This window comes from Marmota marmota, unplaced genomic scaffold (assembly GCF_001458135.2).
Source record: "Marmota marmota marmota unplaced genomic scaffold, marMar, whole genome shotgun sequence".
Classification (NCBI taxonomy): domain Eukaryota; kingdom Metazoa; phylum Chordata; class Mammalia; order Rodentia; family Sciuridae; genus Marmota; species Marmota marmota.
In genome coordinates this window covers 9,950,159-9,967,571 of record NW_025999949.1, presented here as the reverse complement: position 1 = coordinate 9,967,571, position 17,413 = coordinate 9,950,159, and the positions used below count along the sequence as shown (strand labels likewise).

General features: G+C 38.8%; 1 protein-coding gene across 8 annotated transcripts in view; it reads left to right on the top strand.

Annotated features, from left to right (window-relative positions):
• Sybu (syntabulin) overlaps positions 1-17,413 on the top strand; it is a 101,558-nt gene that overhangs the window by 33,685 nt on the left and 50,460 nt on the right. For 2 of the 8 annotated variants that reach the window (XM_048802025.1, XM_015486383.2), the window contains exons 2-3: positions 61-141; positions 1,805-2,006. In XM_048802025.1, coding sequence (XP_048657982.1) covers positions 118-141; positions 1,805-2,006 — 226 coding nt within the window. In that variant the 5' untranslated portion in view covers positions 61-117. Of the gene's footprint in view, positions 1-6; positions 142-268; positions 772-1,801; positions 2,007-17,413 lie in introns of those variants that run through there. The other 6 variants (XM_048802024.1, XM_048802023.1, XM_015486386.2 and 3 more) reach the window with 5 other exon arrangements.

The window sequence follows — 17,413 nt, the reverse complement described above, 5'->3', positions numbered from 1 at the left end:
AGCAGCCGCCGCCCGCATCCCGCGGCGCTCAGCGCAGTGTCTTCGCTCCTTTGCACGCAGGTGCCTCCTCCTGGACGGCGGCAGCGGCGGCGCGAGGAGCAGGCGGGCAGTGGCGTGATGGGGCCCCTCCGGGAGAACAAGGTAAGGAGCACACGTCGTGTGGGCGCAGTGTCCAAGGGCGCCTAAAGGAGGCAAGGTGGGCACTGAGGGGTGAGAAGGGGGCCAGGTGAGGACAGGACGGGGGTGGCATTTAGAGTTGAGGTAAAGGGGTGGAAGGAAAGGAAAAGGATATTTGCTTAGGTGATGCGATCTGGCAAATGAGGAGATGGCACCGGAGGAAGATATTTGGGGGATTGACATGAGAATTGAAAGGATTAACTACAGAGGGTTAATCCTGTGTCCTGAAATTGAGGGTTTACGGTGAAGCTTTCTGTTGACGTGGTGTGTGTGTGTGTGTGTGTGTGTGTGTGTGTGTGTGTTGGTGTGGATAAAAGGAATTTGATGTATTCGTGATTGAGAAACAAGGACTCCAGCGTGTCAGTGACCCAGCGTTGGTAGAGTCTGCAGTGTGCCAAGCAGAGTGGCTGGCGTGGGATACCTGCTGGGCGACTGACGTGTAGGGCGGATCCAGAGGCTGGGTGCGGTTTGCAGCCCCTGGATAGCGCGGCTGCCTGAAGGCACCTCAGATGTTCCCTGCGGCTGGGATTTTCCCTTCAATTCTGCACCATGCTGGTCTCCCCGAGGTGTTTACTTTGGCCTTGACCCTTCCTGGTAAGCTGAGGAAATGAGCAGGAGTTCATGTTGCAAAATGGTGTTTGTTGCCTAAGCCAAAGCCCTCTTTGAATTGCAGAGGTTAGAGGGAGCCGTGGAATTTTTGCAGAAAGCTTCCATAAGGGTGGTGGCCGACCTGAAAAATCACTGGATTTGAAGCTCACTCTGTACAGCCTTTGCCTCCTAAATTTAGTCTCAGTTTCCTTGTCTGTAAATAGGAACATGAATTATTTTCTCCGTGTTGCAGCCTGGGGTGTCAAGATCAAGTGAGATAATGGTTGGGAAAGAACTTTAAAACTGAGCAACATTTCAGAATATTACTTTTTATGCATTAAAAAAAACAAGGCATGGCAAGGTATTTGTGCTGCATTTTTAAGGAGGGAGAAAGAGAAATCTCTTCTCATGGTGTACTGTAAGGAAAACAAAAGCTAAACATGATGTAAAAGGTGGAGCCATCTTCCTGGGTATTGGATTTGTGTTTGCTTTTTCTGTTGGCAACAAGCCTTGTGTACCAGGATATTAATGAATAATTAAGATCCTGTCCAGAAGAGGGGGGATTTCAAGGATAAGTGTGTGTGGTCCATCAGAAAAGAATGGTTCCAGGTACAGAAGTCTACTTTGTAAGGAGACAGACAGGAAAATAGAAGTCAAATTGTCACAGTTAATTCAGGTAGAACAAAATGGAAGTTGAAAGAAAAAGTATGCTGTAATCAAGAGCCATTGGAAGCCAAAACCTTGAATGTGATAGAAAAAGCCAGAGTAAGAAGGTGAGTCAGGAATGGCATGGGGGAGCAAGCAGGCAGCCTTCTTGAGCACAGGTGGAAATGGCACGCGTGCTCTTCACTTAATCAAAAAGGTAAGCTCAGTGCAGGAGTTTTGGACCTCATTTCAGTGACTGAGATAAGGACTACTCTGGAGAGTCCATGTTTGGAAATGTAACTTCTTAGAAACTGACCCTTGAAGGAGCAGTCAGGAGTTGAGAGGGGGCAACAAGTTTCCTTTTGTTTTCTTTCTGATGTCCAATTGTGAGAAGGAGCACAGAGTGCAGCATCATGAGAAGGAGATTTCCCGAAGCCGGATTCCCCGGTTGATTCTTCGGCCCCATCTGCCCCAGCAACAGCACAAGGTGTCCCCAGCCTCTGAGTCTCCCTTCTCTGAGGAAGAGAGCAGAGAGTTCAACCCCAGCAGCTCTGGGCGCTCAGCGAGGACAATTAGCAGCAACAGCTTCTGCTCAGGTACAGTACATGAGAAGCCACCCAGCATGAAGCATGTGCATGGCAGGTGAAATGTGAATGGGCCTGGGCTTCACCCCTTACTGCCTAGACTTCTATTAGGGTGATTTGTGTAAGGCTGGACCTTTTTGGCTATTCTGATCTATTGGCTCTTTTGACCTATTTGCTATTTAGTTTCATATATGCAACCCAATGGAATCTCATAACTGTTTCTATGTGTTTTTCTAATTTCTAATTTAGAATATAAAATCTAACTTTTTTCTATGACTGTTTATATTAAGGTTTCTTTGTTTAATCTAGAAAAGATATTAAATTGAATTTTATACTTTCAACCTCTATAAGCCTATACTTTTGATTATGGAATCCCTAAAATAAAGCAACTTCTAACAAATGAGGTCAAGACCAAGGAGGGCTATACTGTGGGACTGGCCTTGAAGTTTAGTAACTGACTATGTGTCTTTAACCTCCTTAAACCCAAATTGTTACATCCATAAAGTGGAACGGTGATACAGGTTGATTATCATCTATTTAACATGCTTGGGACAAGAAGTTTTGAAATTTTAAAAAATTTGGAATATTTGCAATGAGATATCTTAGGGATAGAAGCCATATCTAAACACAAAAATTTATTTTTGTTTCATACACATCTTCTACATATTGCCTTGGGTAATTTTATATGATATTTTTCAGTGCACCTGCTTTTTGCCTGCCACCTGTGGCATAAAGTCAGGTGTGGAATATTCCACTTGTGACCTTATGTTGGTGCTCAGAAAATTTCACACTTTAGAGCACTTCAGCTGAGCACAAGGATGCTCAACTTTACCTACTTTGTAGAGTTGCTATAGGAGCAAATGAGACTCTTTTCCTAAATGTACCCCTAGCTCAGAGTGTGGCTTAGAGAGGTGTTTAATACAAGACAGTTGTTAATATGATGAAAGTAGAGATCAGTTATGGCCTCTACATTCATCATATTTTTTGAAATTTCCTTAAAGTTGCAAAAGTATTTGGTAAGGGAACAGATCTCCTCACTCCTAAAGGTATGACCATATCACTTGACAGAGCTTGTGATACCTGTTGAAGCACATGACTGAGAAAGATTCGTATTTTTTAAGAAGCATTGGAAATTTGGGTAAAATTTAAAGGAGCATCAGCTTGTGATTATTAAAGAATGTTTCATGGATCATTTTTTAGAACTTACTCAGGGAACTTGTAATTTGAGTATTAATTCATGAGTGAGAAAGGATGTGTGTGCATCAAGATGCTGTCTAGTGCTGTCACTTAGCAAGACACAACAATCCATTGCAGTTAGTGTTGGAAATCACATTTTCCTAGTATTTTATAAATGCAGCTTTGGATGTACTGCATACTTCCACAAAATAAGTCCATCCCATGCAGAAATTGTATGTTAGAAATATTTTGCTGCCTTCATTTAAAAAAAAAAAATTCCTGAAGACATTCTCTGCATGGTTCTGAAAAAAAATTCTACTTAAATATTGTGTTCTAAAACTTATTTCATAACACTTGAACCATATGAATCAAGTGTAAAATGAAAACCCACTGAAGATTTGCCTAATATTCTCCCAAGGAGAAAACAAAAGGATCATTGATAAACTAGGCCCTTAAGGTCCCTGGAACCTGGAGCTGGATTTGCTGTTAACTTTAACTCTGTTTTGGAGCTCAGGGCTCACTGTGTTAAGTGGGGGACATCATTTGAAACTACTTTGTGCACATAACTCAATTCCACACTTACTCTTGATATTTTCCCAAGTCATTAATTTCTCTGACTTTAGGGTGAGTAGAGTTATCAGAAGAGAAAAAGTTTGTCCAAACAAAATTAAAGAGAAAACCTAAATATATTCTAGAAAATATAAAGGCAAAACCAACAGAATTATTAATTTTGGTCATGAATCATGCTCTCCCAGACCCATGTCCTGAATCATCTCTTCTTCCCAAAAGACCTGTCTCCCACTACGGCCATAATGGTGTACATGAAAATTGAAAGTAGATATTGATCTTTCTGCCATTAACTAGCTGAGAATTGAGTGGCAGAAACATATAATTATGGGCGTCTGTAAACCAGCCTTTCAGTCTTTAGCTTTGCACTCTGCCTCCAGACAGGAGTCTCTCCATTCCTCTGCCCCTCCCTTATCTTCCTGGGCTGGCAGCTCCCTAAGGTTTGGGTCTGATGCCTTTCCCTTTCTGGCTTTCCTTTTCTGCAGAGCTCAGATGAACCCCGTGAAAGCTTTTGAGTGCTGGGCTGACTAAAATTGACAGCAGTAAGGCCTTTGGGGGCATGTTAATGATGCTTTAGGAGGTCAGTCAGTGGGTGGAAAATAAATGGGTTTGGTACTATGGGGAGCATTCATGCTGCAGGCAGTGAGGTAGAGAATGTAAAACATGTCCAGCCAGCAGGGGGAAATAGCCAGTTTTAATCCAGCTACTCTAACACTGAGGCCAGAATATGTGTTGCTTAATCGTGGCAGTTGAATCAGAACAAGAGACACACAAACATTAAACATGCCATTCTCTGCTACAACAAAACTAAAATATCCTTGAGCTTCATAGCTTTGCAGGGATCATTCTGCATTAGCGTATTTTCATTATAAATCATCACAGTCACTAATGTGAAAGAGGCATGCTCAGTTAAAGGAATTCTTACAAAATGGAAGTGAAATTATAAAGAAAGAAGATATTTTAATAGAATAAAATAAACTTTGAAAATTATATTTTCTTTTCCCCAAATTGGCATCAAAGATATTAATTGTGAAGCGTCATGTCCTAAAATATTCATTTTTGGAAGAAAAACAATATAATGAGCTTACAAAAAGTTATATTTACTTAATATAAAAGATTATCCAATATTTATATGAAAACAACTATTCATGATAACGGATGGTATTTATACATTGGCAAAATAAATGACAACTCGATGTTGATGTTTTCCCTACCCCACCCCCATATTTTACATGTAATTTTACTGATAAGTGTGATTCAAAGTCTGGAATCATTTCCAAAGTGACCTGTCCATTTTTACCTACTTTTCCTTTTCTCTCCCCTACTCCACTGCCTCCCTCCTGCCTTCCCATGGGAGCCTTGGCAAGGAACATTTAATGACTGGATATTCTATATGCTAATTTGTATGTTGTGTCTATCTCATTTCAGAAGGAAGGAGTTGTGTGTGACCTTTTGCAATTCATTGGGGGTGTGTCCCCAAAGAGCTTGTCTTTGAATGCCTCTTAAGGCAGACTCTTTTTGAAGATACCCGTGTGCTGTATGCATTTCATCAAGATGCATGGTTTTGCACTCAAACATTATTCTAGTGTTTAAACTGCCATTCTTTAAAGTTTGTGCTCAGTTGGTCCCTGTGACCTCACTCAGCTGGAGACCGTCATGCTGTATTGGAGGACAGGCCCTATTTCGTGTGTACAGCATGTATAACATTGTACATTCTTAGTAAAGGGTAATCAAACCTTAATTTAAATGAAACAGTACCTAGGAAGTACAGTTAATAGTAAGCTAGTAGAAATAATACCCCTGCTTTCACATTCCCCCCTTTTTAGCAATTTCATTGTTGTTTAAAGCCATGTTTTCACCTGTTCCCCTCTTATTTCCCAGCCCCCCATATTCCTTATTTTTAACATGCCTATAAGAAGTAATAAAGCCCACACTTTTAGTTTGTGTTCTGGGTGTGGCCTGTTCGATGTAGGCCTCTGTCATTTTTTTTTGTCCCCTTTTTTGTTAGTAGTGAATTATATTTGTCATTGTCATGTGACTCCAGCCACTGTGAGGAAATCTTGTGACCTGGGTGAGTTTGTGAGGTACAGACATCAGTCACCTGCCATGGTTAGCAGCATGCTGTGCATTCCTCTTTGCTTAGTTGAGGCAATAATCACCCCCTTAGAACTGGGAGGCAGATGGATTGCTGGGTTTTAAGCTAATTCTCCTTGGGGTGCCTTGTAAACATGGCAGGTGGAACAAATTATGCATATAGAACACTGGTTGTTTTATGGGAGGCCAGTAATTTTTCTGAGCTATTTTTGTGTTTCCAGTGTGCACACTTAGATACATGGTCACACTGTAACTTTTATTAAAAAACAGATACCAGGTCAACAAACAAAATGGTCAGAATTGGAGATTCTTTGCAGTCTAATCTGAGGAAGGTGTTTGCAGAAAGTATTTTTGTTTTTACAGTGGCCTGGAAGAAATCTCTGAGTGCCATAATGACCTAGAGGTAATCATTGTTGCTGTTTGTGGGTAGAACAATTAAAGCAAATTATAACCTGACTAGTGCCCTGCTGAGGCATGACAAAGCCTCCAAAAATTTGTCAGGCTTTGCCAAGCAGAAATATTTCTGCTATGCTTTTGTCTAGTTGAGGAAACTTGGCATCTGGATAGAGTGAACTTTCTAACATAATGATTAGAATTGAGATGAATTGCTTCCAGAGAAGTGAGCTGCATTACCAAATTATACTGTAATTGAATGACTGCCAACCTGCTGTGAATTGAAAAACAAAGACCCTAAGAGTTTAGTATCACTTTAATGAGTCTGGGACTGAGGTATATTGTCTAATATATATTTCAAGGGCTTAGCTGCCTCAGCTCCAGAAATATGTACCTAATGAAATATGTTACAAACGAGGGTGTCTAGGCAATATTTCTTTGAAAATATGTTAACTGCAATTAGAAAGACAAAAGCAAAACTTTCTGCTTGCCATTTAATAATTTTAAAATATTCTTAACAATGGAAACTGTAACCATGATGGACCTTGTCTGAGAGCAAATTAAACTATTTTTTTTTTTTTTGGTATGACATTCATCCTTATGACAGTGTCTTCCAATTTCAGAGTATGGCCTTTGTCTACTTGAGAATCCTTAGCAAAACTTGTTTAAAATGTGGACACCTCAGCCCTACTCTGAACCTGTCATCTTGGAATAAAAGGGGCCAGAAATCTATATTTTGCAGGCTGTCCAGATGTTTCTTATGCATGAGGTCTGGGCCTCACTGCTTTGTGGTCTCTGTGTATTTGGGGATGTTGTATGAGCAATGTGAGGGGCATGCTAGAAGTAGCACCACAAGATAAACAAAGATCAAAGAAAGCAGGAGTGGTGGCCAGCCAGCTGTTTATACCAGTGGCCATGGTACAAGGTAAATGCCTCCATGTCCCCTGGAATTAGTAGCTTCTGACTATATTGACAAATCCAGTCTCTTTAGTCTTAGCAATGGTCTTACTTATATCTGCATAATGGGTCTAAGTGGTGTCCAAGTGGTAGAAAAGTAAAGGAGAGCAGGTAGAATTTTCTTACTTTATTTTCCTATGTAATCCTCTCTGGATTTACTATCTGTATCCACACTTTTTATTCTTCTATTTTCTTTCTTTGGAATTGGGATGATTTAGGGCACACTGAAAGTGAGTATACTGGGTATATCAAGAGTATACCCCAAACACCCAGTGGTTGCAGTAAAAGAAGAATAGCAGAGACCTGAGTATTAGGACATTTCCACTTTTTTGCAAGTTTTTGCCAACATATATTTTTCCAGTAAGAATATTATTAAATGCTTGTGAAGAATCAGAAATTGAGCTAAGGCTATAAAAATGAAGGAATTGTGGATTTAAAAAGTCAATCATTTTACTGCCTTGACTCAGACACCTAAGATAAATGGAATAACAAATCTTTGGGAAGTGATTCTCACTCTACTACCTTTCCTCACTTTTATGTCTCTCCTTTTCCCACAACTACCCCCACACCCTCCTGCCTTGTAATTTGAGTTTGTGTTCCACTTATTATCAACATTGGCTTCTTAGGTTTCATAAGCCCCAGGATGTAAAGAAGTGACTTAATGAGTATCATGTAGTAGATAAACGGAATCTTTGGCATCAAGGGACCTGAGTTAAAGTTGTGAAATGAGCTAGAAAGGCAGGAGGGCCAGGTATGAAAGATCTCATGTGCTAAGAACTGATCTGAAAGATTAAGGGCCCCTACAGGAACCAGGCCAATGTCAAGAACGAGGCCATCTGGACAAAAGATAATGGTGGGGACTCAAGAACTCAATTGTGTGTTCCACTCCAAAAGGTTTCAGAATTTTTTAAAAATTCAGTTTCTTAACTCACTCTTTGGCCAAATAGGTGCACAAGTAGCTGAATATAGTTTATGGCTATCATTTCCCAGTTCCCAAAGATCTTGCACAGCCAATGAAGGGTGGTCAGCTGGGAAGAGTTATGACCAGGTTCATAAGGTAAAAAGATCTTTCTGTTTATGTGTTGGTCTGTGGATGGGAGAGGGCAAGAAGTGATGGCAAGTTTCTTCTTGCTTTTGGAGGCCATTGAAGCAGTAGAAATAAAGACCAATCAAATATTTGGAAGTTTGGGGCCTGAACAGATGGGTCTTAGTTTCCAGTTGCAAGTGGAAGGGAGAGAATAGAGTCTCCTTCAAATTCCCATTGGACAAACACAAATGAAGTAGGAGAAGTAGGGAGGAAGATCCGGAGTCCAGTTGATTAGTTCAGTTTAGGTTTTGTTGCATCAGAGACAAAAATCAGAAGCCACAGAGGGACAGTGGCAGATGAACTCAAGGGAGTTGATATTGCCAGAGGGTGTGAATAGAGGGACAAGAGAGGACAGGCTAGTATTCTGAGGTTCAGCAGGACACCAAGAAGGTATTTAGCACCAGGTAAGATCCCCACATTCCCAGCACTCTGATTTGACATTAGTTACCATCCCACTCCACCCTCCAGGTGGTTTTTATCCTGAGAAAGCTCAGTCTGCTCCCATCCATCCTGGGGGAGGCCCGATCCAGGGGAGACTCAGTGAACTTCATGTTTACAAATCTGCTGGGTATAAGGTGACTTTTCTTGCTTGCAGGCACAGATGTGCCCAAACCTCCCCTTCTGCTGGACTTGCCTTCTCTCCTGTTCTGAAGGCACCACCCAGGCTCTCCCACCAGAGCAGAGGCCCCCTGACCGGGTGCTGCTCTTGCAGTGCTGAGTGCAGTCCTCCTGCCCCAAGCTCCCCTGCCTGCTGTTAGGCTTCCCAGTCTCCTGAGGAGACTGCTCTCTCTTTACAGGGAAGCCAAACCAAACTTCCAAATGCACACTTGTGCCCATCCTGGGAATCATGCTTCTCATCCCATCCCACCAGAAACCCACATCCATGGCCTTTTCTTGGGGCTCCTTCTCTCCACTAGATGGCCAATCTTTATTCTCCCTCTTGTATGGGTTACTGTGAGGAAAGGATCCCTATAAGACACCAACCTAATCCTCAGAATTAAGACACTGTAGATCCTAACCTGCCCTTCCATTTATTTTGTGGTATTTTTGAGGATTTTGTTTTCTTTAATAATTATTTTTTAATTCAAAAGTAACAAAACATGTTATTATAAAATATGCAAAGACATACATCAGGTGGGTATAATCACATTTATAGGATTTATTTTGTTTTGCTTTATGCTAAAGATTACGCTCTCTTGATTGGTGACCCTTTCTTTTCATTTGTTCGATAAATATTTATCGAGTACCTTTTGTATGTGAGGCACTATTCTAGTAGCTGAGCTAGAGCAATGGAACAATACTAGCTCGGCTCCTGCCCTCGAGGATTGTGTATTACAGGTAGTACCTGTGCCTATCATTGCTTGTTAGCACACAGAAGTCCCCCTCACTCGTGTCATTGTGAGTGACAAGCTGATATTCCACTCTACTGAGGACCATCACTTACTTAGTCATTCTTCTTTGGATGGACATTTTGTCTGGGATGCTAACTTTCAAAATTCAGAATTTTGTTTTATGAATGTCACTGGAATTAGACTACATAAGAGCATATTTCTTCTTTTTACTCCCTTTTTTACTATAAGCAAGTAGGCTGGGAATGTAGCTCAGTAGTGAAGCAGGTGCTTAGCATGTGTGAGGCCTTGGGTTTAATCCCCACTTCCCACAAAAAAAAGGAGTAAATATTACCTAAAACAATTTTTTGTTTCCAATTAGAAAATTCAGTCAATTGCAATTTCATAAAGTGTATAGTGAGCATTTTTTTTCAACATTTGTATTTCTTGTTCTATCTTGACCACCACTATCTTCAGATTCTTAGCATGAGAAAAAAGGTGGGAAAATATTCACACTGCTTCAACACAGCTAGCTATAATCCAAGCATCCTTAGAACGCTTAGGAGTTTCCTTAATATGAGACTCTCAAAAGTTTAAGAGCTAGCTTCCTGGTCTATCTCGGCCTCTTCTTCCCCTCCTAGGCTTCCAGTTCTCCTTCCTCTCTGTCCCACTTGCCTCCATCTCCTTCAATCATGGAAACAAAAAGAATTGAGCATTTAAAAAAGCATGACTTAGAAATTGCAAATAAATCCATAATGCAAAGGAGCAGGGACGTCAGGAAGGTTTGTGACATGCCTATTTGGGAAAGATCAAAACCCCAGGAAAGAAAGAACAAGAGAAATAAAAGCTTTCATGACACATTAATTCACCACCCTGCTTGCCAGGCTCACCTCGCTCTGCGAGTGACAGAGACACCCCGTTTCTCAATTTCAGCACCAGCCCCTCCTTAAACAGAACATCTGTGTAGATTCATTGCATTAAATATTTGGACCATCATGTTTTCCCTCCAGATTCTCTCCCCAGGGGCAAATCAAACAGTTTGATGCTTGGTAGAAAACCAAAACCAGGTCCGGGACCCTTAGAGAGCTCTGGGTCCTTTGAGGAAATAGAGCTTTGGTCACCTCACTCCACTGTGCATCCTTCCTCCTGCTCTGCTCTTCACCACAGGACTTTTATGGGAGCACTCGAGGCTCCAAAATAGCTCAGAAATCCTGGGAATGTTTACACGTGAAGTGATTATTTTGTCTCTAAGAAACAAGGGAGGCAGCCACTAAGTAATGACTCCGCTCTCCACTTCATTTTTAGAGAGAGCAAGCAGTTCCGTGTCTTAGCCTGAGGTGCTCCTTTGAGTTCCTTTGACAAGCTCATTTCCATCAGTACACACAGAGCTCCACGGCATTAGAGAGAAAGAAGTTCTTCTTTGCAACTACCATCTCTTCTCTCTGCTCCACTTCACAGCAAGACTTCACCAAAAATCCTGTCTCCATGATTTGTCCTTCTTAAGGATGCGAGTGGCAAGTCTAACATTCCCTTGCTGTCTTCATTTCCATTGACCTCTCAGCAGTAGGGACACAATGGAACAACCCCTCTTTTAGGGAAGATATTTCTCTTTGGCTTTTATGATCCCACCCCTGAGCATTCTTCCTGCATTTCAAGTCACTTCCTGGTCACCTTCATTGGCACCCTTCTCTTCCTGCTTTCCCGAGGGCTCTGTGAGCTCTGTAATTTCATATCTTGCACCTGTAGGGTGGCGATCTCTTGACTCCGCCCCCCGGCTTCAGACTCCCTTATCCAAGTGCTACTTGATTCTCCAGTGTTATGTTTAATTAGTGCCTCAAACTTCCCATAACCAAACCACAATTCTTGATTTCGCCTCTTACACACTCATAAATCCATTTCTGTTCAACCAGAAATGACCACCATTTACCTACTTGTTTAAGGAAAGACATCCTTGATTTCCTTCCTGTTCATCATCACCATAAATACGTGCTTTCAATTATTTTCCCCAAATATATCAAATCCACCTACTTTTCTCAGTTTTCACCCTTACCATCCTAGTCAAACCACTCTTCACTTCTCAGTTGTATCGTGGTGGTGGCCTTTAAATGGGTTGATTTGCTTCTTCCCTTTCCCACAGCATAATAGTTAAGGAGGAGACTCTGGAGTTAATTTCTCTGGATTCATATGATGACTCTACCACTTACTGATTACAAACTTGGGGAGGTAGCTTAAATCCTAGTGCTAGTCTTGTATGCCTCCTACAAATCTGGATGACAGTAGTGCCTGTCAAAGGGATATTAGCTAAGACTTGTGTTAAGTATTTAAAAAGAGCACTCACTACTCTGAGCAAATATCTGCTAGATACATGATCACTAGTTCAGTGTGTTCTCCTTAATGAGCACATAACAAATTTTTATTATCTTGTGCTTAATACACACTATGACTTCCATTGCACTTAATGATTCCTGGCCTATCATCCTGCATATGTGTGGGCTTTTGCCTCTATGACCTCCTAATCAATCATTCTCTCCCCATCAACTTGCCTTCAGTTCAGTTTCCTCCATCTACCATACCCTGGCCTATCTCAGAGCTTGTTGCACTTGTTCTTTTTGCCTGGAATTCTTGTCCTTGATTATTATTATTATTTTTTTTTTGTCTCAACTCATTAGGAGCTTTCCATGACAACCTATCTAATGAAGTCCCTTTTACCTCACACCTATTTGGTCTACATAATATCATCCAGTTTGTTTCATCAACAGTACATCAGAATCCAAAATACCTTCTTTATAGATTTCTCTACTTGCTTATTTTTAGCTCTCTCCTCACCACTAGAACTCTTGAGGAAAGAATCTGAGTCTTGATCATCATTACATCCCTAATACATAGAATACCTGGCACAGAACAGGAAATCAGTAATAATTTGTGGAAAAGAAAAAAAATGGGTGTGTGCATGGATTAATGGAGGGACGAAATTCTTATAGTTTTGGCCACTGGCTAGTAACATATTGTGTAATTCTGAAGCAAAATTAGTACAGAGCCTTGTAGACCTGTGAGTTCTCACTATGAACAGATGCTAAAATTAGGCGAAAAAATAGAAAGTTCAAATCTGCTTTTGACAACTTAGAATGCAAACGTATGCATTCTGTGCATATGGCTACATGTGTTGAGGCAGGAACCCTAAACAGAAAGAGTTTCTTGCCTCAGATTTTTGTGGTCTGCTTATTATGGGATGGCTTCTTTCTAATAGCTTCCTTTGTCTGTTTTTAATTTGGGCATTCTCAGAATTGCTGATGTTTCCTCTTGGAATAAGCACAAGTAGAAAAAATTTTAAAACAGCTAGCTTATGATGGTGGAAAAAAAAAAAAAAAAGAAACAGGCACTTTGTCATACAAATCCGAGTTTGAGTCCTGAGTCAATTACTTAGTAGCTATGTGCCCATGAAATTCTTAACCTCCCTGAGTCTCAGTTTTCTCAACTATAACACATTGTTAAAATTGTATGATTAAAAACTAGTGTGAGGGCCACATGATAGGTATTTAATAATGTTATTTTTTTTTTTTTTACCTTACCTAGATCCTTCCAGTGCATGTGAATGATGTATTGTAAGAGTTTTGCATGACCACATTTAATCTTTGGCGTTTTATCTGTATCCATCAAGCTATCTTTAAGAATGCCAGTATCTGAAACAATAAGAATAATGTTTATAGCAGCATATGGTACATCATATTTAATAAATATTTATTGAATGAATGCATTGTCAATAAATACTGCTTTTATTCATGAGAATCAACTAGACTTCCATAGAGTTTAAAGTAATGTTTCCTTAAAATAGCAATGATTTTTCCCTTAAATTATGCAACTGAACATTGAACAGCAAGCATCAAACCATAACTGAATGTTTCAAGACATTATGGCACAAAACCACGTTTTCCTCTGCCTGATGTTATTTTTAAGTGTGTCTTCTGGAATTGTTTAGTTCAACATTTTGGAAAACCAGTGAACTCAGATCTAAATTCAAAAGGGAACCAGAAGGTTTAGAGATGCTTCTTGGACTTTTAAGAAGTATTCTGTTTGTATTCTTTGTAACCTGATGTTTTATTCTTACATATGTTTGGTGCAAGAAAATTTAATTAGGTCATCAAGATTGACAACAAATGTGTTAGATAGTATAGTTGTTGGACAAATGAGTATCAGGAAATTTTAGAGTATATATCCACACACATGTGCACACACTTTGGGCAATCTTAATAGGTTAAAAGTAAACAGCAAACTAGGTAAAATATGACAAAGGATTTCATATGCATCATTAAGAAAGCCTAATTACCCAAATAGGAAACTAAGGACATGAGCAATTGAGAAAATAAGTAAAAAAAGAAATCAACAAACATGAAAGACATTCAGCTTCACTCATAATTAAAAGCCATGCAAATTAGGGCATCAAAAATCCATTTTTAATTATTAACTTGAAAAGTACAAAAAATAATGTTTATTACGGGCAGAAATTTAATAGATGGAGTGCTCTCATAAAATAATAGTACTATAAGTTGTCTCAGACTCCTTAGAAGGTTTAGAAATTCTGCTAGACATGCATTCTATGAGCTAATCAAAAATTTGACCAAAGATTTATGTATAAAATGTTATTAAACCAATTTTAATAATAGCAAGAAAAATGGAAACCTCAAATACCCTGTGAGATGGAATTGGTCTTTAAAATTTTAAGTTCATTATCTATTTTAAATAGATACTCATTTAAAATAACATTTTTAAGAAATTAAATAAAATATTCTGAAACTTTTTAAGATGTACTAAGAAATCAGAATAATACATGAACTCTATATGCTAATTATCCACTTTAGCCAGAATAAATGATAGGGAAATATTGCTAAACGATAGAGAGATATTACTATATTTACTACATCTATCCTTTTTGTACCCTTTGCTGAGGCATTTTGAAGCAAATATCCAGACATCATGTCATTTCATGTCTGCCTACCTATGTCAACATGCATTGATTTAAAAAGAATACACAGTCTGAGGATGTAGTTTAGTGGTATAGGGGTTGCCTAGCATGTTGGCCTGGTTCAATCTCCAGTACTGCAGCAGAAAAACCAAAACAAACAAAAAACATATTTTCTTGTATAGTCACAGTGCCTTTGTAATTACTGACATAATTAACGTAAGTCCTTGGTGTGGTAGAGAACTTGGAAATATCCTTAATTGTGTCAGTAATGTCTGATTCCTTCCTTTTGGTATCATTTTAACCCAGAGGTCAGCAGACTTTTTCTGCAAAGGGCAGATAGTAAATATTTTCAATTCCACTGGCCACACAGCCTCTAGCAGTTATTCAGCTCTGCCATTGTTGCTAGAAAAGCCACCATAGACAATAAAAAGTACTGGGTGTGACTGTGTTCCAATATTTTATTTGCACAAGCAGGCAGCCTCTGGACTTGACCCGAAGGCTGCAGTTTTCCAGCCCCTGTTTAGCTCATTATTTTCCATGTCTTTTGTAAGATGGACTTTAGCTTTAAAGTCTTGATTAGATTTGGGGTCATTTTGTTTTGTTTTGTTTTGGTTTTGGTTTCGAGAATACTTCGTTAGGAGTTCTGTGGGTTTTTTCTCACATCCCATCAAATGTCCCACTATTGGTAATGATAATACTCTGTGGGTACATTTGGGAAGGCCTGATCCCTGCACTGTAAGCTCTCGATGAGCCTTTTATCTAATGGTTTTTCATCCATTATGTTTTGTTGCCTAAATCAATTACTTCATTAGAGGTTGCAAAGTAGTAATTTTCTATTTCTATTATTTCATCTCTTTTTATTAACCTGAGTGCTTCTGTAAGGAAGAACTTTCCAAAAACAATGGAAGATTTCACTTATACTCAATTAAATCTATTTGTATAGAAACACTTTTTTGTAATCAGGATATATGCTAATTTTTCCTTTTAATTGATAGTTATCAACATAAAGTATCACTTCCAATGATATCTGGGGAATTGGGAGTTTTGGGAAGTGAAGAGAGTCTTTCTCATTTTATGTATTTATTTTATTTTTTAATATTATTTAATTGTAGACACAATACCTTTATTTTATTGTTTTATGTGGTACTGAAGATAGAACCCAGTGTTCACACATGCCAGGCAAGTGCTCTACCACTGAGCCACAACCCCAACTCTATTTTTTTAATTTTTGTGTCAAAATGAATCAATAGATTTTTAGTATGTCTGATGGTTATCAGTCATCTGCATTAATGTTTTTTTCATCTTCAAATTATTCCATCTTTGGCTAATGAGGACCCCTTTGTGTTGGTTCCTGATGTTAGGTTCTTCCTTACTAACCAAACTAGTTCTACGGAGGATTGTTCAATGACAAAATAATGAAATTGTCTATAATATATGTTAAGATTTTGATAAAACAAATAGCAAGCAGGCAAATAAACCATATTCACTCACTCAAAAAGACTAATGAAGTATGATAAATTGTTCAGTGTTTTCTGAAACACAATTATAGTAAAATACTATTTATTATTTTATTTACTTGTTGATACTCTTCTGCACTCTAGATTCCTTCACAATGTGTTAATTTAATAATAGTAAAATTAAGTTAAAATTTAAGATTTTAAAGTTCTTTTCATTTAGCAAATTCCTTTGGCATATTTAAAATAAGATTCAGATTATTCAGAAAGTACTTAGACACATTTTCGGAATTGTTAATAATTGTACAATTTGAGCTACTCCTCTTGTTCTCAAAGAGCTTGTAAAGACAGAAGATTATTTTAAAAAAGCAATTTTTAACAATATCCATAGAATTATAATAATCAATTGTTTCTTCCCATATGACTTTAGAGTCCTTGAGAATTTATTTTCTTAATAACAATGTACAAACTACTCCACAGGTGTATTTCTTACAGTACTTTAGACAGGCCCCAAATTATTGAGTTTCCTGGATCTATGAGTATTCCTTCTACTCACTCTTAATTCTGTGTGTTGATAGATTCTAAGAAAGATAACAAGAACAACAAAATAACCTATTTATGAATATCAGTTGAAGTCAAAATGTAAATTAGTCTCCTTTGCTGTAGAAAGTGATCTTTAAGTATGGCCTTGATGAGGTCATTTTTATCCAAGTTCTACTAGGGACCATTCACAACCCATCTAAGTGGGAATTGAAATAGTTGACACCTGAGGGAAATTATTCCGAATTTACAAATGAGTCTCACTTTGCAAATCATGTAAACTGGTCCTTCTTCTTTTTAATAAAGTTATACTTCCCATGAATGATAGAGAAAGAAATGTGGAAGCTCAACTATATAAGGGCCATGTGAGAATTGGGTGTTAAATTCCTCCCTCTCCAGTAGACCAACAGTCTTCATATTCTCTTCCTAAAGAGTCTTGGAGCAAAGCTTCTCTCATGACATAACCAGATGGAGAGTTCTTACCTACCTCAGGCATTCTTCCAGAAATGTGAAACATTCTATCCTTTTTGGATGGATCCTTCAGGATTTCTGCCATTTTCTTCCCAGAAATAGTTCCATCATTTCTATCATAATAGAATTTTTACATTAACATATAAAAGCTATAATTGTAAATATCATGTTTGCAAATCTGTAGATTCCACAGGCCAAGTGTACGTTAAGGTTGTAACAGGAAACAGGAGGCACACCCAGAGAGTTGAATGGAAGCAGGTCTAATAACTCTATCTCTTTAATACATGTAGTTCAGCACCTGGTGAGATTAGACCTGAAAAACCAAGCAACATCAGCTTGGTTTTCCCATTCTTAGAATCTTGATGTAAATGTGAACTGAGAAAATTTGCATC